This window comes from Elaeis guineensis, chromosome 16, assembly GCF_000442705.2.
Source record: "Elaeis guineensis isolate ETL-2024a chromosome 16, EG11, whole genome shotgun sequence".
In the NCBI taxonomy this organism is placed as follows: domain Eukaryota; kingdom Viridiplantae; phylum Streptophyta; class Magnoliopsida; order Arecales; family Arecaceae; genus Elaeis; species Elaeis guineensis.
Window position 1 is genome coordinate 36,353,872 of NC_026008.2, and position 26,571 is coordinate 36,380,442.

Below are 26,571 nucleotides of genomic sequence, written 5' to 3' on the forward strand. Positions count from 1 at the left end.
CCCTCCCTGGTGACAGTTCCTCCATATACCCGGCTGGTGGAAACCCCTATAACTTTGAGAACATGGCAGCTTTTGATGGTCCTAAAATAAACTGAGATTTTGTTACTTGAAGAATATTGGATACAGGAGTAAGTAGCAGAGGATTTGCAGTCAACCTGCCACTTGAAACCCAGGATGCTTGGAACCCATCTGGGTGCAACATCCCTAGAGGAAACTGTTGAGAGGAGATGAGAGATGGAGAAGCGGCCTGCTAGGTGAACTCGGATTCAGCTTTCCTTGTGTACTTGACATCATGCATACCAATGAATGAAGCAAGCAAAAAAGGCCAGAAAAGAAGTTGAACAGATCACTAAAAAAGCCAGAAAGCCAACTTTGTAGAATTTAAGGATCGCATAGATGACCCTTTCAACAGATTTCAACATCCAAAATATTTTAGAATGACAGGATCAGCAATTTCCAGCTCAACGAACATATAGCTGCCCTGCTTCTTTGATATCTCCTTGATATCAAAAACTGGCATATAAACAAGGTCAGGAAGGTGATTTCCAAAATCCTGCAAAAATTATTGAGATTTTGGGGCTTGCTGACCTTTGCTAAGATGCTTTCTTTTTCCGAATAAGTACAAGGTTCCCGTACAGGCACTCCACTTGCTTTTTGTTGCTTTCATCACCTGCAGTCACGTATGATGTGAATTGTGGAATAAGCACCCAGTACAGGCACTAGACTTGCTTGCACCTGCAGTCACATATCATGTGAATTGTGGAATAAGCACAGGTTGGAGTACAGGCATGAAACTTGCTTTTTATTGCTTCGTTAGATGCATCACCTGCAGTCGCATGTCATGTGAATTGTGGAATAAGCACAAAGTTTCAGTACAGGCACTGGACTTGCTTTCTATTGCTTTGTTAGATGCATCACCTGCAGTCACATATCATGTGAATTGTGAAGTGCAAGCAAAGTCATACAAGTGCTGATCGGTGTCACTTTGAAATCTCAAGGGCACCGCAGACAGCAAATGTACCACCTGCAAGTCCAAAGATAACAATATCTCTATCCAATGAAGAAAACCTCTTTTGGAGCACACCCTAACTTCTAATAAAGAATCCTGCATCTTGTGGTTGAATTTTGATCCGAAGCACAGGCATCCCAGCCATGGATCGAACCTTCATGAAAACAGAAGGCATCAAACCATAAATGCTGATTCTAATCAGTTTGAATTCCAGTTAAGAACAAGAATGAACCATCACCTGCAAGCTTAATTCAAAGGACTTGATCCATCAAAATTTGATAAGAACAAGTTCCAAAGAAATATAGCCACATTAAAGAACTCGTTCGCTCAGAAACATGAAATACAAAATTAACAGAGACCAGATTTCCAAAAGGGTTTTAGCATAGCATCAATGTTCATACAAACCCAGCCATATCTTCTCTCAAACATTTAAAAAGACCTTCCCCTGTATACGAAGTATATATGCTGAGACTAGCTTTTAGAACTGCATTATAATAAGCTATCCACACTGAAAAACTCTTGATTGGTATATACATGGGGATTCCGTCTCAGATGCATCGCCATCATATCCCTCCTATCCTTCTCTCACACAAACCATTGATTTTTCATTTTCCTGTTTGTTTTGGGAATAGGAGATGAGAACAAACCCAGACCTCATCCAGAAGCTATTTGAAATTATATCCTACATTACAGATTACACCAGCTGGGAGGGTAAACAAATTCACCCCACATCCGTAGAAACAAGGAGTTCCACAGCCTTCTGAGATTAACATGACTTGGAGCTTTTCCATAGTCATCTATACCTGAAGTTCATGTCGATATCAGGACTACAAATACCTGGAGTATGACCAACTGCTGCCGGGTGGATCTGCTTTGCATTAGCTCTCATTTCCATTTCAATCAGCCTTTCAAGTGCCCCTGGGTGACCACCCATACCAACCCCAACAACACGTCCTGCATATGGCACCAAAGAACAGGAAGAAACAAATCACATCACAGAATGAAAAACAAATATAGAGACGAATGTGTTGGTTCACAAATAAATGAACATTCAGTGGTTCTGTAGGAATAGTTACGTTGCGAATTTTTATTTGTCCACCTAAACAAGGGAAACATGGCATCCTGAGGCACATAAGCCAAATTCCTAGCAATTTCTACTCTTGCAGTTGAAACTTAACTACAGGGACTTGAGCTCAGAAGATGACAACTAACAAAATCTACCACAACACATGATGGATTGTTAAATGATTTATCCCATTTTTTTCAACTGTAAAAACAGCGGCAACATGTAGATAATGATTAATTTCAGCATCTGAATCAATCTTCCACCAAAACCAGACTGAACACAATCAACCAATCAAAAATATACTGAAAACAAGCAGAATCTAAATAAATGCCATGAACTTTACCTGGCATTCCCATTCCCAGGCCACCATCATTTGGCTGGTGGTGGGGCATTGGAAAATTATGTACATTGCCCATCTCAGGTAAATAACCTGGCATGTGATTGATGGGATGAGATAGTGGTAAACCTCTAGGAAACCCCTGAAATGGGTATTGTGGTGGGAAATTCCCTGGAAGTGACATGTGCTGTAACATCAGATGATGAGCAGCAGGATCAAACCGTGGATCACTAGCATTCTTGAAAGCATGATGAGGAATAATGTTAGCATGGAAAGGATGCTGCAGATCATGATGGATGCCTTCAGGACCCATGAACTCCATCTGTTGATTCCTATTAGCAAGTTGATCCAATTGCTGGAATAAAGGCCTTGTCTGATTCATCAGATGAGGTGACTGCAAAGATGGCCTTTCCTGTAAATTATGATAAAGATTATCAGAATCAACCACACCAAAGTGGCCATGTGAATAAGGCAGACCATCGAGACTCAGTGTTTGAATGCGCTCCGCATCTCTGGGAATAACATTAAGCAATTTATCATTGAGTTCTTCCACAGTCTTTTCACGTAAGAGCTCCTCTGTTTTATTTGCATTCACAAGGGGCAAAGCGTCAGATGTTATAGTGTCCAAAGAGTCACTCACTGTGATCAAACTGTCCTCTTCTGGCAGGTGAATCTCCAGAGCTCCCTCTTCAGCACCAGCACTGCCAAGAACTGAACCCTCAATAGGTGAATCTCTGTGATCTACCCCAGGCCCCAGAATATTGCAGCCTCTTGCTTCCTGAATATGGTTTAAAGTTACCATGTTTCCTTCATGAATGGTCTTGCTGGATTGATACTCACCTGAACTAGAAGAGAAGAAAACATCTGTATGAGAAACTGGTAATCCATGTGACAGAGGAGCATTGCTGTCATTAATCCCTCCAGCTGAACCTTTATTAACTGAGACTGCGGCTTCCACAGAATGGAGCTCATTCATAAATGCTGCCCCAAATAATACTTCTAGCGTCAAAGCATTCTCAGAACCGGGGACTCTTTCAGAATAGCTTGCAGTAGAATTCTCAACACCCCCAAGATTGAGATCAGTTTTCACATCTGAGATGATGATTCTATCATAGGATTCCACACCTAACATAGGAGATGCCGTTCCATGGTTCTTTGTTCCCTTCTGCAACAAAGAAAGAAGATGTTGGGATGCATGATCATCCACATTAGTTCTCTGATCTTCAGATTTACCATCTAATATAGTCCAAGCTCCCTGTACAGAATGCCGTAAAGTTAAACTGCTATCTTTAACCTCACCCAAGATGGACTGCTCGAGGTCCTCACATGTAAGCACAACAGCACTTGAATCGGGCTTATCACCTTGATGATACTGCTCAGATATCCCAGCTATAGAGGAAGTTGCAGGAGATGTAATGGATGCATTATCATTATTCTCAAAAGCTAAGCTTCGTGGGATATGCCCTGCAGCTTTGTCATTAGAAATTGCAGCTGTTCGCAAACCTACTTTCTCATCACTGACAATTAAAGGGAACAAGTCCCTGGATGAGAAATTTTCCACAGGATTTTTTCCTACAAAAAAACCCAAAAAAATTGCTAAGTGCTACATCAAGAGAAAAACAAGCTCCAGAGATATTACAAGGTCTCAATATTTTGATCGCTTTACCTTCTTCAAGAAACCAACGAGCAAACTTAGAAGATTCAGATACTGCAGGGCTCCATGTTTCCCCATCTGTTTTGAGACCCTGATTCTGTAAAGCAACAAGAGGATCAGTCACTGATGCTCCTCATGCATCTATACGTCACCATTAATACATTTTGTCTTTGTTCCAATAACAGCATGTATTAAATAATAATAAAATATGTATCCTTAATAAAAAGGGGGAATAGAATAAATTGGGAGCAAAACTATCATGAGAAGCAACTGGAAGCTAAACAGGTATTGTAACTGCAAGCAAACAGCCACTGGCAGTTTTATGGATTTTTGTTTTCAGGGTACTGAAGAACTAATAGGCGAGGTAGTTTCCAATGCGGTCTGTACTTTTTGCTGAATGGAGTAAATCATTACAGTACAGATGCATACATAATAGCAAATTTCCAATATGAAGAAACGCAAAAGCAAAATGATGATTACATTAATATGCATCGCATTTCTATGTAATTCTGATAGCTAAAATCACTCTGAACTAACTTTACACTATACATGTGAGAACACATGAGACTCTCAGCATACTTGGATCACTAAACTAGAAACAGAGGAAACAAAACTTGAGGTACATGTACTATTAGAATTTCGGCTAAACTTTGTCCACAGAGTAAAATAAATTGATGGAGGATGATGTGCCTATTAAGTGCCTGTTTGGTAGACTGTGAACAAGAATGCTGTGTAAATGGAGCTACATAAGGTTGTAATTCCAGTATTTCAATACCAGATAAATCTTTTGTTTTATGGGGATTGCTTGCAGAAAATATATAAATTTGTTTGACCAAATGTAGAAAAACGACTCTGAATCTGGTTGTTCATTTATATACACAACAATACATCAATATAGAAATATATATTAATATATTAGTACCCTATATCAATAACTAATATATTGATTGATATTATTAATATTATTTAAAGTACACAAAAATATACATGTCATTTTTTTACTATACAATAATAATTTTTATAATGTTCTACTCAACTCAACTCAACCAAGCCTTAATCCCAAAACTAATTGACATTGACTACATGATCATTTTGATATATTTTAAAGATATTAAAATACTAAGACGAACTAACTATTCTTGCTTTCATAATGACAACTAGCACTTGCCCAATGACTGCAGTTCAACTTAAGGTCATTTTGGCCTTTGGTCAAAATGCTACATTTGGCCCAAATATGCAAATCAAATTACACCAAACCAAAGTGGATTTAGGTTGACTGCAATAACCGGAACCACAACATGTTCATAAACAAGTGACCAAACAGGCCCTGAGTTTTATGCAGGCTAAGAACAACTAGCCCATTCAGTAGTAACAACTTGTGGAGAAAGCTATGAATGTTTTGAATAATTCAATGAAAGTCTAATTCAACCGCCATTTTCTAAGGCACTTATTGGGCAACAAGAAAGCCAAAAAAAACAAATCTTGTTTTTTGCATGCACTAAAAGGAAAGAGTGGATATCAAAAAATAAAAGGAGAGAGGATAGGATGGAAGACTGCATTAGTTAACAGTGAAGTAGGATGACAAAAACACATTGATCATGAGTGAAAATGCTGCTTTCCATCTAACACTTAATTGAAAAAAAGTAAGTTGATTTAAGAAATAATATAAATATACTTAGAGAAAAAATATAATGAAATTATAAATATAAAGTTGAAAAAACTACAAATATTCTAATGTACAAAATATCTTTGACAACAATATACAGCTTCACCCAGCACCTTAATAGCAGATTACCAAACATTCCCAAACTAAAACAAGAGGTAAAAAATAAAAGGAGAGAGAGGACAGGTAAGAAAAACTATATATCATTAACAGGTGAATGATCTGATGATTTTGCTTTTATGCATACATTTTTTAACTGCTGAAATGCTAAAAGAAAATTCTTAATGAAACCCTAAGAATTATATGAAAAAGTTGGAAAAACAGGTAGTACTTATATTTTACAGAGCATCACCGGGTATTCACAAGTTCATTTAGTCCTTCACTAGCAAGATAGCTAATTTGCCCAATTAAATTCTAACACCAAAAAAGCCATAATTACATACCCCCTCCATGATCCATCGAAACATAATAGCAAAATTATCCTCCACCAAATAGCTACTCAACTCAGTCACACTTAAAACACTATAAAAGCACAGGAAACACGAAAATCCAAGAAAGACTGAAGCTAACCAAGATTATAGAAAGGAAACAGCAAAGTTGTAGCTTTGCTAGCATATCACCTACTAAAATATTCATGATATACACATCTACATGACAATGATAGTTAAGAATAAAATAGTTGAAAATTTCCAGTAATTACTTGCGCCAAACTTATTAGTTAGGAAAAGACTAGCAAGAAATGTATTAGAATGTAAAGCCGAGACATTAGGTACTAAGCTATTAGGGAGGAAAAAAGTCACAAAGATGAGCTGAACAAGATACATTACCATACCTCAACATAAGAAGGTGAACTTTCATAAGTTTTTGCCAGAGCACTGCCAAACAACTTTCCCAGAATTGATGTAGAATGATCCTGACCCACTGTATCCACAATCTCAGACTTTGTCTCTTTTTTGTTGGAAAAATCATTCACTATATCATCTTCCCAAACTTCACTGACTTTCTGAAGACCAGATGTCATAGTGGCCACATTTTCAAAACCAATCGAAGGTTTAACAACTTCTGCTTTTGTTGATGAACATTCATTTACAAAGAAAACAAAAGTGCTCATGGAGCCACTTTTCTGCACATTGGCATTTATACATGCAGCTGATTGATTTCTTTTCTCTTGATCTTTATCCATGCCATCTAGAGGAATCTTATCCTCCACAACAGCACTTCTAGCCTGAGAAGGTAAAGAGAAAATGTGCAGCATGGTTAATACACACTACTGACTAACAAGGGAAGGGGTACACCTATTTACAGTAGAACAGGTTTAAATGAAACAATGTTAGCCAACTAGAGAACTCCTCTCCTTTCAATAAGTTTTAGGTGCCATTTTATCCAATAAATATAATTCATTTAGCTCAAATTAATCACCTATAAGGACCAGCAGATCCACTTATTAGTTGAGAAAGTTCAAACAGAAGAGAGTTAGCCACTAACATAGTTCTCTCACCAGCTGGCTTAAGGTTGCATATGCTGAACATGCACTCTTAGCAAAAACCAATACTGATCCTTTATTTTTCATATTATCAAATTTAAGGTAAGGAAATGAAACAAACTACTAATGAAGCATCCATTTCGATCAGAGAAGTACCACGTATGGTATCTGTGCCAATCAGAGGTTGACACAGTCCTCTAGTTTCGTATTGTCCCAAGATTTGGGACACAAAAGGATATGGGAGTAGATCAAAGAAATTTGCAGTAAAGACAAAAAAAAAAATGCTGCTTTACTAGTGTATAGATATGATTTGAACACATAGGTTTTAACTAATTCATAGAAATCTAGCATCATAAATCATCCTAGAAACCTAAATCTTTTGCTATTTAACATGAACATGGTACAATTTTACGTAATATAATGTACAAAAAAGCATCATACAACTATGTCTACTTATTGACACAACCGAACTTAAATTTCATAGTAAAAACAATGGAAGGCATACAAAGACTGGTACATTAACACCACACCGTTGGTGTTGTACATATATTATCAGTGCCACAATAAACACATACTGATCATGCCACCCATGGTACCATCTGATTTACTCTATGCTCCACATCATTGTGATGGTGATGAGCCACCACCACACCAGTCCAAGTACCACGTATCCATAACATTGGATGCATATGAAGGTGGTGGAGCAGCCATGAATCACATAATTGTGCATACCATTGACTATCTATTGGCTATTGTGGTTTGAATCCATCATCTATCGGTTATGGGGTTTAAATCTTTTCGTGTTACTACATACAAAAGGTTTTGAATGCATAGCAGATCCAAGCATATATGCTGGATTTGGCTAAGTCTTACATATGATTTCCCCTCGAACACATAATCCTGCTTCATGACTCAAGAATGCAGGGATTTTGCTTAACCAGACAGTGATTGTATCCTCTATAAACAAAGGAGTTTATTTGCAGAGTTGTCTCATGGGGTGGAAACCTGAAGATAGAAGCCAGTTGCTGTTTCATTCCCATGCTGAAAATTTTGTTTTAAATTTTAATCATTACAACAGCCTGAAAAGACAACGCATTAGCCTCAACCAAGGCACTCATCAACCATCTTTTCCCCATCCGGACCCCTTTTGTCATGCCGCTACCATATTCTGCCAATCCATCAACATCATGCAGCATATACCAAGATAATATCTGAATCGATGATCTGGGCAATAATATCTGAATTGATGATCTGGGCTCGACACATATATACAAAGGCTTAATTGCTCCTTCCCATCCATGAAGGGATATCCGCATCACCAAGTAGCTAGGCTAGCCTTTGACAATCAAGAGCAAATGTAACCCAACAAGACCCATTTGGGCTACTTTCTTCGGGGTCAGTAAAAAGAGCACCATCTTCCACCTCAAAAGTCGTAAGAGGAGAAATCTATTCATGTGATGGCCCGGCCCACGTAACAAGCCCACAAAGCCCAAAAAAAAAAAAAAAAAGAGGAAGGGAAAACATAGGAGAATCCTCTCACCGATTCCCAATCGGAGTCAGAAAGAGCCCCCTCCGGCTCTATTTAAGGAGGAGAACCCTCCTCTCTCCCTCTCACCGGAGATCCTGAAGTCCATCGGCGGCAATCGCCGGAAAATCATCACGAAAGACCGACCGGTGCCCGTCCAATTTTCTCGCCGAAAAGCCTCGCCGGAGTCAAAGGTGACCCTTCTCCTCCTTCCTCTCTTCTCCCCTTTCCTTCCCATGCCGGTGTGCATGCTCGCCGGCGACTGGAGTCGCCGGATTTCTTTGAGAAAGGGATTCGGTCCCTTTTGAATGTGTAGGTGCGGTGGTCGCCGTCGGCCACCGATTGGGCCCTCCTCTTACCGCCGGATTGCCCTCCTCGTGCCGACTACCGCCCGATGCAGGTTGCGCCGCCGGTCGGCCAGCCAACGAAGGGATTGGAGATCCCCTGTTTCGGCCCAAGGCAACCCACGAGAAGAAAGAAAAAAAGAAAAAAAAAAGAAAAAAAAAGAAAAAAAAAGAAGAACAAAGATAGAAAATAAAATATACTCTCTCTCTTCTTCTCTCTCTAATTTCTCTTTCTCTTTCTACTTTCTCTCTACTTTCTCTCTCTAGATTATTTCTCTCTCCTAAGATTTTCTAGAATTTTGAAGAATGATGATGAATTTAAATGATCCTAGTGATGGATTTTTGATCTGCGATCGCCGGACGGTACACCGACACCCACTTTGATCAGATCAGGTATTTTTAAGATTATATTTTTCATGATTTTATTGAATTATCCACATAATAATCTTAGCATGATTTAATCTAATCGATCGGATTTGTTGAATCATATCGTCTGAGGAGTCCAAGATGAATTTTCTCTCTCTAAAATTTTCTCTCTCTAGAATTTTCTCTCTAAAGCCATTTCTCTCTCGATCGATTTTTTTCTCTTGATCGATTTATCAATGAGAAATTTCTTTTAATATTTCTGATCTGATGAAAAAACTTGATCCATAATTGTTGGACAATGTGTTGGCATTCACCTTGATCAGACCATGAATCTTTAGATTTGATCATCCATGATCCCAATCTAGCCATGACTTGATTTGATCATGTTGATTTCACCAATCGAGATATGGGACCAATCGTAATGTTGAATTGTGTCACCTGATCAATTCGAATTGTATCTCATGAATTCTCTCTTCTCTGATTTTTTCTCTCTACTTGATTTTTATAAAACCAATGAAGAAATCTCGATCCTATCACTTCGAATCCGATTTGATCCGATAGTCAAACTTTAGATCGTTTATGTCCTAATTAGATTTTGATTAGATGAAATTAGATGATCGGATCCAATCTAAACCGTTGAAATATGATATTCGTATTCTTTCTGATTATTGAATTTAATCTCGTATAGGTATCATTGACACCTGATAATCGGATATTGTGATATGGTTTATGAACTGAAGAATTTTGGAAGAAAATTTATAGAATTATGTGGATTTATTAAAATGCGTTCGAGGTAAGTAATATTTCACTTTTTCTAGATTTATCAGCAAATTATAATGTATTTTTCTGATATGATTTGTGAAACGATGCATGAATTGGATAAATGATATTTTGTTATGAAAATATTTTAATAGAAATGTTATGATGAAGCATGATTGAACATATTGATTTCATGATGCATTATATTGATTAATTTCGATACTACATAATTATATATTTTCTTATCGAAATTAGAATATGAAACATGATTTATGAAGAATTCTGATATAAGAATAATATGAATTGACAACCTGACTATATAAAGGACCTCGCCAATGGGGGCATATACGTTGGCAATTGATTTGTCCTGAGGGTTTATGTCACCAGAGAGACCAGTGACAAACCGTCAGAGAGGCCAACGGTTCCGAAGGACTTTGCTGCCAAATGATTCGCAGCTCACCGCAAGAAGATACGCGGTGTTATGACCCTACCACAGGAAAAATGTGGTCATAGTTTATGGTTGACGAAAAGAATTTAAGAATGAAAGAAATTGAAATCTCAAAAGAAACTCGAATTTTGAAAAAGAAATAAATTTGACATGAACTATATTGCACAATCAAAATTGATTTCAAATTGATGAACTCGATATACTTATTTTCTATAAATAATTATTTACTTAGATGCCTGATGAAATCTGTTGAAAGTGATCATTGCTTACTGGACTGTCTAGCTCATTACCTCCTATTTTACTTTTTTTACAGATGTTGAGGAATTAAAATGATACAAGATATGAATGGAAGAGTGATCAGAAGCAGAATCTCCATACTTTTATTTCAGGTTGAAAGTCTTATTGAATTTGATGTAAGGCCTATGAATCATTGTTGAATTTATTGAGATATTAAAGAAAAAATTTAGATCGTTATGTTTTAGATTTAAATTATTGACTAATTATTCCGCTGTTGTTTTAGGATAGCATGATAAGATGCCTTGCATGCTTATGGGAAGAGTTTTCTATGAGTATGCGACGGTTGCCATGACCCTCGATTCACAATCTCGGATCGGGGGCGTGACAATTAAAGTGGTATCAGAGCATTAGTGGATGAACTAAGATGTATATAGTATGGGTGTCAGTAGATAGACACTAGGGACATTATGGTGTAGATCTTTGATGATTGTAGTGGAAAAAAAATCTTTATAATTTTTTGTTAAACATTGAGATTATGTATGAAAGGATCACAAGAGATTATGACATATAGAATTTGAAATATGATGGATGATCTATTGATCATGATATGATTAGTTAGATTTTGATCAAAAGTAATTGCAAAAGGATTGACATGAAATTTTATTGTGTATTGTGGTTATTAATTTGATCATTGATTATTCAAGTGAATCGTAAGCTCAAATTCGATGTGAGAATAATACTATGATATTACTTTTAGTTGAGAAGTTGACTATTATTGGCAGGATAAAAATTTGATGATAAAATGTTATTCCAGGATGGATTAAGAAAATATTTTATGATGCTTGATTGAAATATTTATCGAAATTGAACTTGATATGTGGATCATATATATAAAGTGACATATTAGGATGAATGCATATTTAAGGATATTGCAAAGAAACCTATTTCTTATGGATGAAATGGATTATGAGATTGTAGGATATTTATTGTACTGGAATCTTTAATCATCATCTTTGGATCTAAATAATATATCTTATTGTGTCTTTTGGAGACTATATGATGTGTATAAAATTTTAATTTAAAGATTTCATATCTAAGTTGATCAAGAGATTTTCTAATATTATTGTTGAGGTTGTTAATGAAAGATTGATATCTTTAGATTAAGATAAAAGATATGATTTATATTTATTTGAGATTATGGGACCCATGTGAATTTACAATTTAGAAATTTTGGATTTAGGAATTGATATGGAGTTCCTTTGCTTTTGTTAATGAGGTCCCTAATTGAATCTACTATTAAATAGAGATTTAATTTTTAAGACTTGTATGATTGTTGTGAAAGGATACTTGATAAATATTAAGGATCTTGATGATAGAAATTTAAAAAAAAAATAATGATTTGAAATTTTTATATATTCGGATTATGTCCAAATTTGGTGAAGCATCGAAGGATTTTTTTTGTTGATTTGACTTATAAGGATTTTGATTTGAAAATTATCGAATTGAATTGATATGAGAATTAAAATTTGATTCATATTGATTATAGTAAATCTATATGATAGTTTTAAATGTGATATTGGACTCAAGGGTTAATCAAGATTATTGTGCACCAGTAAAAGTATGAATGAAAATCGAAAGTTAATCTTTGACTTCAATTGAAATTTGAAATTTTAGATCTTTTCTATTGATAAGATAAAGAAATAATTTGATCAAAATTTTTTGGGTGAACCTAAGAAATTTTGATTGTTAGAACAGAGTGCGCAGTGGAAGCATGGTAATCTGGATTACTTTGAGTAAGTCAGGAATGTTAACTCTTTGAGTTAAAGAATTTTGATAGATGATATTATTTGATACAAGAAATTCATTGATATTGGAAAGAATAATTTTTGGATATCTCTAATGTGATTTTCAAAAGTAGCACTTCCGTCTACTATGCTAAAAAAAAATATTTAGCATCCTAATTCTAGGACGAGTGGACCCTTGATTTTTGATTTTAGATTTAGAATATTTAAAGATAAATTTTCTCTATCTTAGAATTGAATTTTATAATTCTCTATTTATTAGGAAAAATTTGAGATTGTTTATCGAATAATGATTTTGATCTTAAATTATTATACTCAAATATTTATCTCCAGGATATAACAAAATTTGAAGTTTGAACTCTTTTGATCATTATTATTTCTCTGACTGAATGGAAAAGATTAAGGTTATCTATTGATATTGACGATTGTTCTACAAAAGATGGATTGAAATTATTTATAATTTAATTTGATAATGAATTGATTAATTAAGAGTAATTAATATTTAGATAAAAAAAATTGCTATACTTAGAATAAAGATATTGATTTTGATTATAAGAAAAAAAAATAGTTTTCATTTAGATCGATTTTTGAGTTATTGATTTTTATTATGAAATGACTTAATGATAAAATTTGCTTCAAGAATTAAAATATTTAAGAGTTTGAGGGTTTGAGTAAAAAAATTTCGATGACTAAAAATAGTGATATTAATTCTAATCAACATTGGTGATATTAATCTTTATGAAATGACTTAATGATGAAGTTGCCTCGAGAATTAAAATATCAAAAGTTCGAAAATGAGATTGAAATGATTAATCTTCAATCTTTAAAAGTACGAATAAGAAAAAATATTTTTGAATTTTGATTGATTAAGATGGCATCAAATGATTCATAGAAGTATTTTTCCTATCTTATGATGGGTTGAAATTAAGAGTGGTTAATATTTTGAAAAAAAATAAATAAATAAATAAATGATGATGAAAAATAAAATTCTTATTCAGAAATTAAGATATTGATTTTCTTCTATTCACAAGAGATATATTTGATTTTGATCTAGTCATGAGGTATTGAACATTATTTTATAGGGAATGAGAGCATAATTTCGAAATCTTGAAATATTAAAAATCTTGAAGACGTTGGTCTTAATAAATAAGAAAATGAATGGTTTCGTTTCAGATCGATATTTGATGTACCGACTTTTTCCTTATGAAATGATTTAAGAATAAATTTATATCAAGAATTGGAATATTGAAATATTCGTGGATGAGATTCAGGTAAGAAACTATGAAGACTCAAGCAAAAAAAATTTCGAGGATGAAATTTCTTTTAGAGGAGAAGAATGTGATGGTCCGGCCCATGTAACAAGCCCACAAAGCTCAAAAAAAAAAAAAAGGAAGAGAAAACACAGAAGACTTCCAAAGGGAGTCTTCTTCCTCCCCTTACTGATTCCCAACCGGAGTCGGAAAAAGCCCCCTCCGGCTCTATTTAAGGAGGAGAACCCTCCTCTCTCCCTCTCACCAGAGATCCCAAAATCCATCGACGGCAATCGTCGGAAAATCATCGCGAAAGACCGACCTGTGCCAGTCCAATTTTCTCATCGGAAAGCCTCGCCGGCATCGAAGGTGAGCCTTCTCCTCCTTCCTCTCTTCTTCCCTTTGCTTCCCATGCCGGTGTGCATGCTCGCCGGCAACTAGAGTCGCCGGATTTCTTTGAGAAAGGGATTCGGTCCCTTTTGAATGTGTAGGTGCGGTGGTCGCCGCCGGCCACCGATTGGGCCCTCTTGCCGCCGGATTGCCCTCCTCGTGCCGACTACCGCCCGATGCCGGTTACGCTGCCGGTCGGCCAGCCAACGAAGGGATTGGAGATCCCCTATTTCGGCCCAAGGCAACCCACAGGAAGAAGAAGAAAGAAAAAAAGAAAAAGAAAAAGAAAAAAAAAGAAAAAAAAAAGAAGAACAAAAATAGAAAATAAAATATAGACTCTCTCTCTTCTTCTCTCTCTAATTTCTCTTTCTCTTTCTACTTTCTCTCTCTAGATTATTTCTCTCTCCTAAGATTTTTTTGAATTTTGAAAAATGATGATGAATTTAAATAATCCTAGTGATGGATTTTTTATTTGCGATCGCCGGACAGTATACCGACACCCACTTTGATCAGATTAGGTATTTTTAAGATTCTATTTTTCATGATTTTATTGAATTATCTACATGATAATCTTAGCATGATTTGATCTGATCGATCGAATTTGTTGAATTATATCGTCTGAGTCCAAGATGAATTTTCTCTCTCTAAAATTCTCTCTCTAAAATTTTCTCTCTAAAGCCATTTCTCTCTCAATTGATTTTTTTTCTCTTGATCGATTTATCAATGAGGAATTTCTTTTAATATTTCTGATCTGATGAAAAATATTGATCCATGATTGTTGGACAGTGTGTTGGCACTCACCTTGATCAGACCATGAATCCTTAGATTTGATCATCCATGATCCCAATCTAACCATGACTTGATTTGATCATGTTGATTTCACCAATCGAGATATTGGACCCATCGTAATGTTGGATTGTGTCACCTGATCAATTCGAATTATACCTCATGAATTCTCTCTCCTCTGATTTTCTCTCTCCACTTGATTTTTATGAAACCAATGAAGAAATCTCGATCCTATCACTTCGAATTCGATTTGATCCGATAGTCAAACTTTGGATCGTTTATGTCCTAATTAGATTTTGATTAGATGAAATTAAATGATTGGACCCAATCTAAACCGTTGAAATATGATATTCATATTCTTTCTGATTATTGAATTTGATCTCGTATAGGTATCATTGATACCTGATAATCGGATATTGTGATATGGTTTATGAACTGAAGAATTTTGGAAGAAAATTTATAGAATTATGTGGATTTATTGAAATGCGTTCGAGGTAAGTAATGTTTCACTTTTTCTAGATTATCGGCAAATTATAATGTATTTTTCTGATATAATTTGTGAAACGATGCATGAATTGGATGAACGATATTTTGTTATGAAAATATTTTATTTGAAATGTTATGATGAAGCATTATTGAACATATTGATTTCATGATCATTATATTGATTAATTTCGATTATGCAATATAGTTCATGCCAAATTTATTTCTTTTTCAAAATTCGAGTTTCTTTTGAGATTTCAATTTCTTTCATTCTTAAATTCTTTTCATCAACCATGAGCTATGACCACATTTTCCCTGTGGCAGGGTCATAACACCGCGTATCTTTTTGCAGTGAGCTGCGAATCATCTAGCAGCAAAGTCCTTCGGAACCGCTGGTCTCTCTGGCGGTTTGTCGCTGGTCTCTCTGGTGACATAAACCCTCAGGACAAATCAATTACCAACATATATGCCCCCATTGGCGGGGTCCTTTACATAGTCAGATTGTCAATTCATATTGTTCTTATATCAGAATTCTTCATAAATCATGTTTCATATTCTAATTTCGATAAGAAAATATATAATCATGTAGTATCGAAATTAATCAATATAATGCATCATGAAATCAATATGTTCAATCATGCTTCATCATAACATTTCAAATAAAATATTTTCATAACAAAATATCATTCATCCAATTCATGTATCGTTTCACAAATCATATCAGAAAAATACATTATAATTTATCGATAAATCTAGAAAAAGTGAAACATTACTTACCTCGAACGCATTCCAATAAATCCACATAATTCTATAAATTTTCTTCCAAAATTCTTCAGTTCATAAACCATATCACAATATCCGATTATCAGGTGTCAATGATACCTATACGAGATCAAATTCAATAATCAGAAAGAATACTAATATCATATTTCAACGGTTTAGATTGAATCCGATCATCTAATTTCATCTAATCAAAATCTAATTAAGACATAAACGATCCAAAATTTGACTATCGGATCAAATCGGATTCGAAGTGATAGGATCGAGATTTCTTCATTGGTTTCATAAGAATCAAGTGGAGAGAGAAAATCAGAGGAGAAAAAATTCATGAGGTACAATTCGAATTGATCAGGTGACACAATCTAACATTACGATTGGTCCAATATCTCGATTGGTGAAATCAATATGATCAAATCAAGTCATGGCTAAATCGGGATCATGGATGATCAAATCTAAAGATTCATGGTCTGATCAAGGTGAGTGCCAACACACTGTCCAACAATCATGGATCAAGATTCTTCATGAGATCAGAAATATTAAAAGAAATTCCTTATTAATAAATCGATCAAGAGAAAAAAATCGATCGAGAGAAGAATGGCTTTAGAGAGAGAAAATTCTAGAGAGAAAAAATTTTAGAGAGAGAAAATTCATCTTGAACTCCTCAGACGATATGATTCAACAAATCCAATCGATCAGATCAAATCATGCTAAGATTATCATGTGGATAATTCAATAAAATCATGAAAAATAGATCTTAAAAATACCTAATCTGATCAAAGTGGGTGTCAGTGTACCGTCCGGCAATCGCAGATCAAAAATCCATCACTATAATCATTTAAATTCATCATCATTCTTCAAAATTCTAGAAAATCTTAGGAGAGAAATAATCTAGAGAGAGAAAGTAAAAAGTAGAAAGAAAAGAAAAATTAGAGAGAGAAGAAGAGAGAGAGTCTATATTTTATTTTCTATTTTTATTCTTCTTTTTTTTTCTTTTTCTTTTTTTCTTTTTCTTTTTTTCTTTCTTCTTCTTTTTCTTTTTTTTCTTTTTCTTTCTTCTTCTTCTTTTCTTTTTCTTTTTTTCTTTCTTCTTCTTCCCGTGGGTTGCCATAGGCCGAAACAGGGGATCTCCAATCCCTTCGTTGGCTGGCTGACCGGCGGCACAACCAGCATGAGGCGGTAGTCGGCACGAGGAGGGCAACCCGACGGCAAGAGGAGGGCCCAGTCGGTGGCCGGCGGCGACCACCGCACCTACACATTTAAAAGGGACCGAATCCCTTTCTCAAAAAAATCCGATGACTTCAGTCGCCGGCGAGCATGCACACCGGCATGGAAAGAAAAGGGGAGAAGAGAGGAAGGAGGAGAAGGCTCACCTTCGACGCCGGCGAGGCTTTCCGGCGAGAAAATTGGACGGGCACAGGTCAGTCTTTCACGATGATTTTCCGGCGATTGCCGCCAATGGACTTCGGGATCTCCAGTGAGAGGGAGAGAGGAGGGTTCTCCTCCTTAAATAGAGCCGGAGGGGGCTCTTTCCGACTCCGGTTGGGAATCGGTGAGAGAAGGAAGAAGACTCCCTTAGGAAGTCTTCTCCTCTGTTTTCCCTTCCTCTTTTTTTTTTTTTTTTTTGGGCTTTGTGGGCTTGTTACATGGGCCGGGCCATCACAATTCATTCATGGTTCACTGTACCAATCTGTGCCACTTTGCACCAGATGTACCATATTGTACCACTAAAGTACAGGTATGGTACATTTTGACACAGCACAGGGACTGAACCAGCCTATACCTAGTGGAACCAACCAGTTCTGTTCAGCATCCTGTTGTGCTAATCCCAGAGGGTACCATGATTGGGCACGAGAAAACAGTCTCCAGTTCTCGTGTTCATACAGGGGATGTACCATACTGTACTGGATATAACAAAACAATACTGGTACTTGTACAGCAAATATTGCTTTTCCATGGATAATATTCCCCCAGAGCTATGCATGGATGATCACCATTTGCTAAAATACCTGCTGCTAAAGCAACACAATTATCCATCTCACAATTTGATAGTCTATAGTTTGAGTTTTTGATTTTAATTCCAACATTGGTGCATCTTAATTCCAGTGTAAGTGGGAAGAAGAGAAAGATGAGGAAGATAATCCACTATTTGAATTTTTCAGTGGGAAACCTCATCTTCAAATCTTATTTTCTTCTTCTTTTATTGCCAACAAAGAAAGATCCATAATCTAGAAGAACCATTAAATTTTACCAGTTTCATGGTATATAAGTTTCCATCTCCATTTGTAATGCTATTTGAAATCAAAACTATGGTAAAAAAATATCTACATTCTTTCATTAGATTTTGCCCCTTGAACATTGACTACCCCTCTTTCAGCAAAACTCTAGCTGTTAATATCAACAAGTAAATAACTCTAACCAACTTAAGGCGTTTTCTAGCTTCAAATCATTCAGCAGATCATATTGACCACACAATTCATATTGATAAACCAATATATCCACGACACCAAAGAATAGAGACTGAGCATATCAAGTAGCTTGGTAATGCAGTATTCAAATGAAGCTAATATGTTTTAAGCATGAAAACTACAAGCTGCATATGGAGTTACTTTCAAGCCATATACAGCAGCTATTGTAACTAAAAAACAATTAATAAAAAATAATGGATAACTACATACTCCATACATCTTTTTTCTGAACCAGATTAAATATTGAGCTTAAAACCATCTAGTTGCTATCAGGAGAAAGTAAACTACACTTTTGATTAGTAACAATATTCTTATTAACCCCAAAAGGTGCAACTCTAATACCTCGGATTCAAGGGAAGTGCTTGAAGACTGCACAGATTGACTCTTCTCAACTAGTGCATTTGCAAAACCAGGAGGTACAAGTGGCCTAGATGCAGGAGCTTGAGGAAGGAAAGAAGACCTAGAAGAATCATGCCAGAAAAGGGAAGATGTCAAAGAGTCATCTGACTTGTCATTTCCATTCATCATATCTTGTTTATCAACAGAACTCTCTAATAGTGCAACAATATCAGCATCAAGCTTTTCTTTGCTATTATAATGCTTCTGCTTCTCTTGTAGTGCTTTCTGTCGCTCCTTCCTCATTAACTCAAAGGATGCTGCATACAAAATATAAAATTTAAAAAAGAAATAAATATGGCTCATGTCTGAAAGAAAAAATTAAAAAAAAAAAAAAAAGCATGAGAAGTTAAATTGGTAACACTTAAGCATAGATTGAAAGAATTACATCTTCTCTTTCTTTCCTCCTCTGCTCTTTCCTGACTTGAGCATTCAGCAGAACCAAATGTTTCATCATTACAGAAATCCTTGCTGCCTTTTTGTGGAAAAGGCATAGCCTGGATATAATTTTAAAGCATTAGCCTATAAGAGATTTAAATGATATGTTAAACCCAAGCTACTTATATTTCTGTAGCATTACAAGCAGCCTTAAGAAGAGGAAGAGATGCATTTTAGATCCAGGACCAAAGCCCAATAAGGCAAGGATCAAAGACAGGTAGGAAGAAATCAAAACAGATAAACAAAAAGAAACATTAAAACAAAGATTTCAAACTTATAAAATGAAATGGGTGAACCTTATATGGTCGTGGGGGCTGATAAGGTTCAGAACTCTTATTGAGCTGATACTGACTACCTCCCCGATCCTTTGGTTCTGAGGCTCCAATATATCCGGAGGGTCTTGGAAAAGCACCACTTCCCAAAAGTCCATCATGCTCTGGATGTTGCCAGAAACGTCGAGATTGGTTTCCAAGCCGCCTACCAGAATCTGTATGAGCCAAACAAATCACTCAAGTGGCAGAACCCACTGAAATTCATCGCAAAGAAGAAGAGGCATGCAACCATACAATAATGATTCAACCCACATGAAAATCCTTGAAAGCAGTATGATGCATGCCAATGAATATAAGCATCAAAACATATGCAGTAGGGATATTCTGATAATTTCAGAGCACTATTATTGCAATATCATACTGTTTTCGACATGAATGCATAATTCTAGAACTTATACATAAATGTGCTGGACCTAATAGGAAAATGTACCATATCCACATCCCTTCCTCTTGCCCCTTTATCTTTTACCTTTTGTTTATCTAATCAATTATTTACTTCCGCATTCTGAAAATATGTTCATTGGCGATGAAGCACAATCTAAGCCATTAAAGGTTAATTAAAAGATTGGCCAGACATTTTATGTCAGTTGTCAACCTAACAACAAACTCAAATCCAATGTTAATATATAACCAAGCTCAAAGTTCGCCCTCTTGGTTCCGGACCCCGTACTGATAAAATCCCACTATATTGTCGGTATGCGGTATGCTGCAGTACATCTGTATCAATACGCTACCGGTATGTTATGGTATGGGGTGTACTGGACGGTTCGGCCCGATACAGAATTCCATGTCCAAGCTACTTCAGCGCAATAGGGAGGCCGACAATAAGAACAGATGGTGGGAAGGGTGACATGAAGAAATCCTATGGAATTCCCCAAGACTTGAAATTAATCTAGTAGAACAGCGAAAGTGAAGAAGTTTGATGTAGGGTAATTTCTTTCATATCAAAAGTACAAATTATAAGCCAAAGAGTCATTTTAGATACACTCTTTTAAAAAGTGACCATTAATTCAAAATCCACGCTAGCATTTGAACATCAAGTCTTTACACAACTCACTTTACCTGATTTCCCCTAGGAAGCCAACATGGGCCACATTTTAGTTACTTTGCCACTGATCCTTCTCTCCTATCTGCAGTTTATGTATCCAAATCTAAGATTAGATTAAGACTGAAAACTGAAGAGGTTCCTTTCCCTACTTATTCATCATCTTGTTTTCTTTTTCTGACAGAGAAGAGCAACCAAACCAGAAAAACTGAAGCTATTTATATCGGGTGAAGCATAAAGATCAAGGAACAATTCAAAGTTATGCAAATGTTTTACAACCAAAACTCAAATTGACATCAGCAAGCAAAATTGCTGCCGAATTCCTGGTAAAGGAAGATTTCAAAAAAGGAGTCCATAGTGAAACCTAGATGAAGTATAGAGTTGTGCAAGTGTAGAAAAGTCCTCTAGATTTTCCTTATGCTTGAAAAGAGTCTGAACAAAGGTGGAACCACTTTGCATCAGGAAATACATTTATAGATAGGGCACAAAACAGCCAAATAGAAACACTAGCCTCAATTCCATGATCATAACAAACTGATCTAAATGCTTACTGAAAGCCTCGTTTGAGACCCTTAGACAAACAAATTTGATAGAAATCTTTCAAAAACCATCAAACATGACCCTTTCTACACTTAAACTTGTACTTGATCAAGCATGAACATGGGATTCATCTGGGTTTTTGAGTCATATGAAGAATGGTTTGGTTTCTTCACGTTAGAATAACTCAGAAAAAGTTTTTGATTAGATACAACCCATATTAATTCATGTTTCTTTGGCTTAATACATATTGGTCCATTTATGTAGGATGAGATCATATTCATACCAAAGCATATTGAGGAGCTCTTGATTAAATGGTTATAATATATATCTGGAGGACCTCAACGTTCTCCTGGTGGATCCAAGTCATTTCGTTTTCTTCCCAGGTCCCAACTATCTCTTGTATTTTAAATTTGTCCATTCACCTGTAGGCTTACTTTAATAGATATTACCAATAAGAAGGAAGTCACAACGCCATCATCATGATCAATTAACTCAACTCCCTCGATCAGTATACCAGAGCATAACACCAAACACTCATATGCATAAGACTTGGAAAGTGATTACAATCACATACAGAGAGCAAAATAACCTAGAAAACCTAAACAGGTCAATCCATCCAATCTAAAACCTGACATATCATGCTTTTAGTTACACAGGCATTCCCGAACAACCTAATGTCACATACTTCTCAGTTAGTTTAACTCGATGACTAAACATATATTACTTTTGCGAATATTTTTTTATAAAGAGTCACAGTTTTCTAGGAACTTGATTCCGCAACTCTTTCAACTGTGAGCAATCACACACGCTCATGTGTTTCGCTCGCTACAAACTCATTATCATACTCATTCAGCTACCCATGCATTAAGATCCAGAATATATCGAGCAGCAAAGAACTCCAAAAGAAGCTATTGAAAGACATGATCATTGTTCTTGGCTGCACATTAAAGAGAGAGATAATCCCCTCTAGTTTCTAAAATGACTAGTGAAAGTGCCTGTTGCATAAGTGCAATAGTCTCAAAGCTGCATTCAAACTTTGAAATGATACTGCACATTCCATCAATATCCATCATCAGTTACGAAGTCATTGAACAACTCAAGTCAAAAAACCATCCTTCAATTTCATCTTCCACAATCTCTCACTTTTAAATTTTCTCTAGCATTGTATAAATGAAAGCACCAGAATCAATCACTCAAATGCAAGGTTTATAAGCTTTTATGACTTTTCTGATGCAAATTCTTGGTAGCCTATAAGGGAGTCAAAGCATTGATCAAAGAGATGCATTAGAGCAAGAAAAATGAGCTTTGATGGATATATAGAAAATACAAGGCTAAACATCATCTAAAACCATATTATTATATAGTATGACACAATTACTTATTAGTCCAAAGATTCAAGACTTACTATAATAACAATAAACAATTAAAATGACAAAACAAAATTTATTGTTTTCCAAGATTCATGGTATGATTTATGGTAGTTGATACAAGATAAACCATAAAAGGCAATAGAAACAAAAGGCAGACATAGGACGAAATATGAAAAAAAATAAAGGTTGCCAAGCAATAGGTAACTAGATGATAATTACTCAACTGAGAAATATATTCCTAATACCAATAGAATCTAAAACTCAGTTCAACATGAAATCAACTGTTAGGTTCGCCAAGCAAGATTTTTTTTCCTTTTCACACATATACATAAAGAGAAGTCCTAAAAATACAAAATTATCCACAAACATTTTAAATATAGCAGCATTTTCAAAAAGCTAAAAGTGTATTGCACTATTAAATAAAAGTTACCAAAAGAAAAGCAATATGACAGTCCAACAATATGTTTGTTTAAGAAGTAAAGTATGGAATGTGGGAAAACAGTAGTTATTCAGAATATGAAAATTGCTTCTTCCAGAATAAGACAACTATAAAATTACCCAAACACCATTAAAAGGTTTCCTTCAATTGTTTTAAATGTCATATATAATCATTTGCATGTATATAAACATGTATATTTCGAACTTTCAATAGCTGCCATTCATTTCCTAATATACCAACGGAAACTCATAGTTTTAATTAACTCCAGTAATGAAAGATGGTTAATAGCATGAACATATAAGTGTCAGCATATAGTTGAAATCAAGATTTGCTGTGCCGATATCGGAACCCCTACCAGTTGCCCGACAGTATGGTACGGTACATAATTATGCCGTTCTATTCTGAGCCCATATTAACAAAACAAAGCCAACAAGGGAGGGGAAGAGGGAGAAAGAAAGAGGAAAAAGAGAGAGGAAAGGAGAGAGAGGGAAGGAGGGAAGGAGGGAGTGGGGGAGGAGAGAGAGAGAGGTGAAGGGAGGAGGAGATGGAGAAGGAAAGAGAGGAAGAGAGAAAGGGGGGGAGAGAGGGGGGAGGGGGGCCTTTTGAGCCCCCATCTCCTCCGGAGCATGAGAACAGGAGGGAGCCCTTATTTTGTTTAGTGCTGACTCAACTTAAAATTTAAAAAAAAAAAAGAAAAAAGGGGCCGAAGCCCCTGTTTCATTTGAAATGAGGACCCCACCCCGGTTCTCATGTGCTGGAGGAGATGGGGGCTTCAAGTCCCCTCCCCCCAACCCCAGACACACACCCCCCCTCGACCTCCCTCTCCCTCCCTCTATTTTTTCCTCCCTTTCCTTCTCCCTCTCCCCCTCCCCTGCCGGTTTCTCAAACCCTAGGGTAGAATCATGCCACTTCACCCTTGACATGGATTAGTAGACCTCGAATCGAGCAGTTCGGGATGGTACAACATTCTTTGCTGGAAATACTTGAAAAAGGTGCTTGGTTGGAGAGAGTGGGGGTCTAGAATCGGAATCGGAATGGGTGACTTCCATTCCAACCATTTGGTTGGGAGGAGTCCCTTCCGACTCCGATTCTGAAGTGGAATGAGAATGGCTCAATCTATATAGAACTCAATCCCTACTCTCTTCTATGGGTTCAAATTTTCATTCCAATTCCGATTTCGATTCTGATTCCAATCACGAACCAAGCGCTTCGGGAGATTTGGTCATTCCGATTCCAATTTCAAACCATTCTGATTCCCATTTCGATTTTGATTTCGGTCGCGAACCAAGCACCCCCGAATATGAATTACAACCAATCATACCAAGTTACCAATGGTTACATTAAACATATAAATGATCTACAGAATAGCTATTTAATTAAAACTACCTAACTAACTGTACCACAAAAAAAATATAAATATCAACTTGAAAAGAAAGAAATAAAAACATTACAACATCCACATAGCTATTTAATACATCCGGAAAACCACTATGCAAGCATCAGAGCAAAACAATTCTCATAGCTTGTCTGTGAAGGAAAACTTCATTGATCAATAGTAATGTACACAACCAACAAACCTTGCATAAACAATTCACGGTCTGACTGAAAGTCTCCATCTCTATCACTTGAACCGAAAGAACGGGTGTCCCACCTTCCCAAGCTTCCTCGAGAATAACTACCTGAACCATCCCACCTATTTAATGGTAGTGAAGCATAGTCATTGCGCTTTGAACCCTGCAAAGGTAAGCCTCCTAGACCTCTTTGCCGCTCAAATATGCTATTAGAAGCATCTTCTAGTTCACTGCTTCCAAAAACAACAGGGGTTAAGCCCAAACCATTTCAGAGTGCAATTGACGATCAAGCACTTAACACAGACCCATTCCAACTATACCTCAGAATCGAAGCATCAAATCCACTGGGCAACTTCTTGCAAATATCCAAGTTGCTGAGCGACAAAAGAAAATCTTTGGTGTAGGAAATTTTTGACCGCCTGAGTCCCATTGCAAGAAAGCAAAAACAAAGGGTTCAGCGAACAATATCAGTGCATTAAGACAAGCTAAGAAGATCTTAGTCAAAAATACTTACTTTCGAGATTCGGGCTTACTTTCACGGGGAGATTCTAGCATCAACTGCTCCTCATTCTCCAGACTCATTCCCAATGACAAAATGCACAAAAAAACTTACGAACCAGAAAGGCACAACCACTTTCTAGGTGGTTGCCGAAGCTCCAAGTAGCTCAATTTCCCCAAACAAATCAAACAACCTCAAAAATAATACCTTGATGCTCCTACCACTGCATTCAACTCCAGAGACTCAACAATGCCCACTTAAAAAAAAAACCCAAACCAAGCAACCCCTTCTTGCCAAAGCCTAGAGTTATGTACAGCGCGCTATTCAAAAGTTACACCTAAAAACCATCCACAGATAGCACGAAATATAATCACCAATTAATCATCAGAAACCTGTTAAACAACACACAACCATAATACTCTCACAAAGAGAGATCAACACAGAAATCTAGAGAGTTATACCCGGATACCATAGAATCCAGGAACAAGGGCATGGATTCTCGGAATAAGGGTTCAAATACGAAAAGTGATTCTTGTCTCAGAACCCGAAAGATTTAGGGCTAAGAAGGTGAGAAGAGGAGGAGCTGCCTGAATCGGAGGGCAAGAAGATTTCCCAGGGCGACAACGATCGGCGAAAGCGGGGTTGAGAAGGGCATAGGCTCGAAACGACCAATTTCCGCTTCCAATCGAAGATGAGGGAAGAGAAGGAAAGAGAGAGAGAGAGCGCGCGCGCGCGCGAGCGGGGAGAGAAGGGGAGAGAGAGGGGTGGTCACCCTTGTCTGGACTCAGTGTCGTCACGTCTGATATGAGAGGGCGAGAGAGCAGGTGGAAATTGGGGCGACCCAAATTAGAACGTGCCGGCGGTCGAAAGGTACTTGCCCGTTTCATTTCATATCGATTTTTTTCGTAGGAAGGGTCATTGTGATATTATGATTCAATAATAATTTTAAATTAAAATAAAAAATATTTTATTATATTTTATATTTATATAATAAAAATATTTAATATATTATTCTTATTTATCTTATTTTTTTAATCAAAATAAATATTTATATTAATAAATAATATATTATTAATAAAAATAAAAAATATTAA

General features: G+C 36.3%; 1 protein-coding gene across 2 annotated transcripts; it reads right to left on the reverse strand.

Moving 5' to 3' along the window:
- Positions 1 to 1,372: 1,372 nt before the first annotated feature.
- LOC105059524 (uncharacterized) lies at positions 1,373 to 26,323 on the reverse strand. 2 transcript variants are annotated; one of them, XM_010942850.4, is made up of 11 exons: positions 25,939 to 26,323; positions 25,493 to 25,814; positions 25,299 to 25,397; positions 24,985 to 25,208; positions 19,978 to 20,168; positions 19,632 to 19,740; positions 19,190 to 19,503; positions 6,562 to 6,954; positions 4,079 to 4,163; positions 2,419 to 3,984; positions 1,373 to 1,963 (listed from the first exon to the last, which is right to left on the reverse strand). In XM_010942850.4, exons 2-11 carry the CDS (start codon positions 25,558 to 25,560, stop codon positions 1,803 to 1,805), a joined length of 3,210 nt encoding a protein of 1,069 aa, XP_010941152.1. In that variant the 5' UTR covers positions 25,561 to 25,814; positions 25,939 to 26,323; the 3' UTR covers positions 1,373 to 1,802. The 2 variants fall into 2 exon arrangements, with proteins under 2 accessions (XP_010941152.1, XP_010941151.1); XM_010942849.4 differs by having other exon boundaries at positions 25,493 to 26,323.
- Between the last annotated feature and the right edge of the window lie 248 nt (positions 26,324 to 26,571).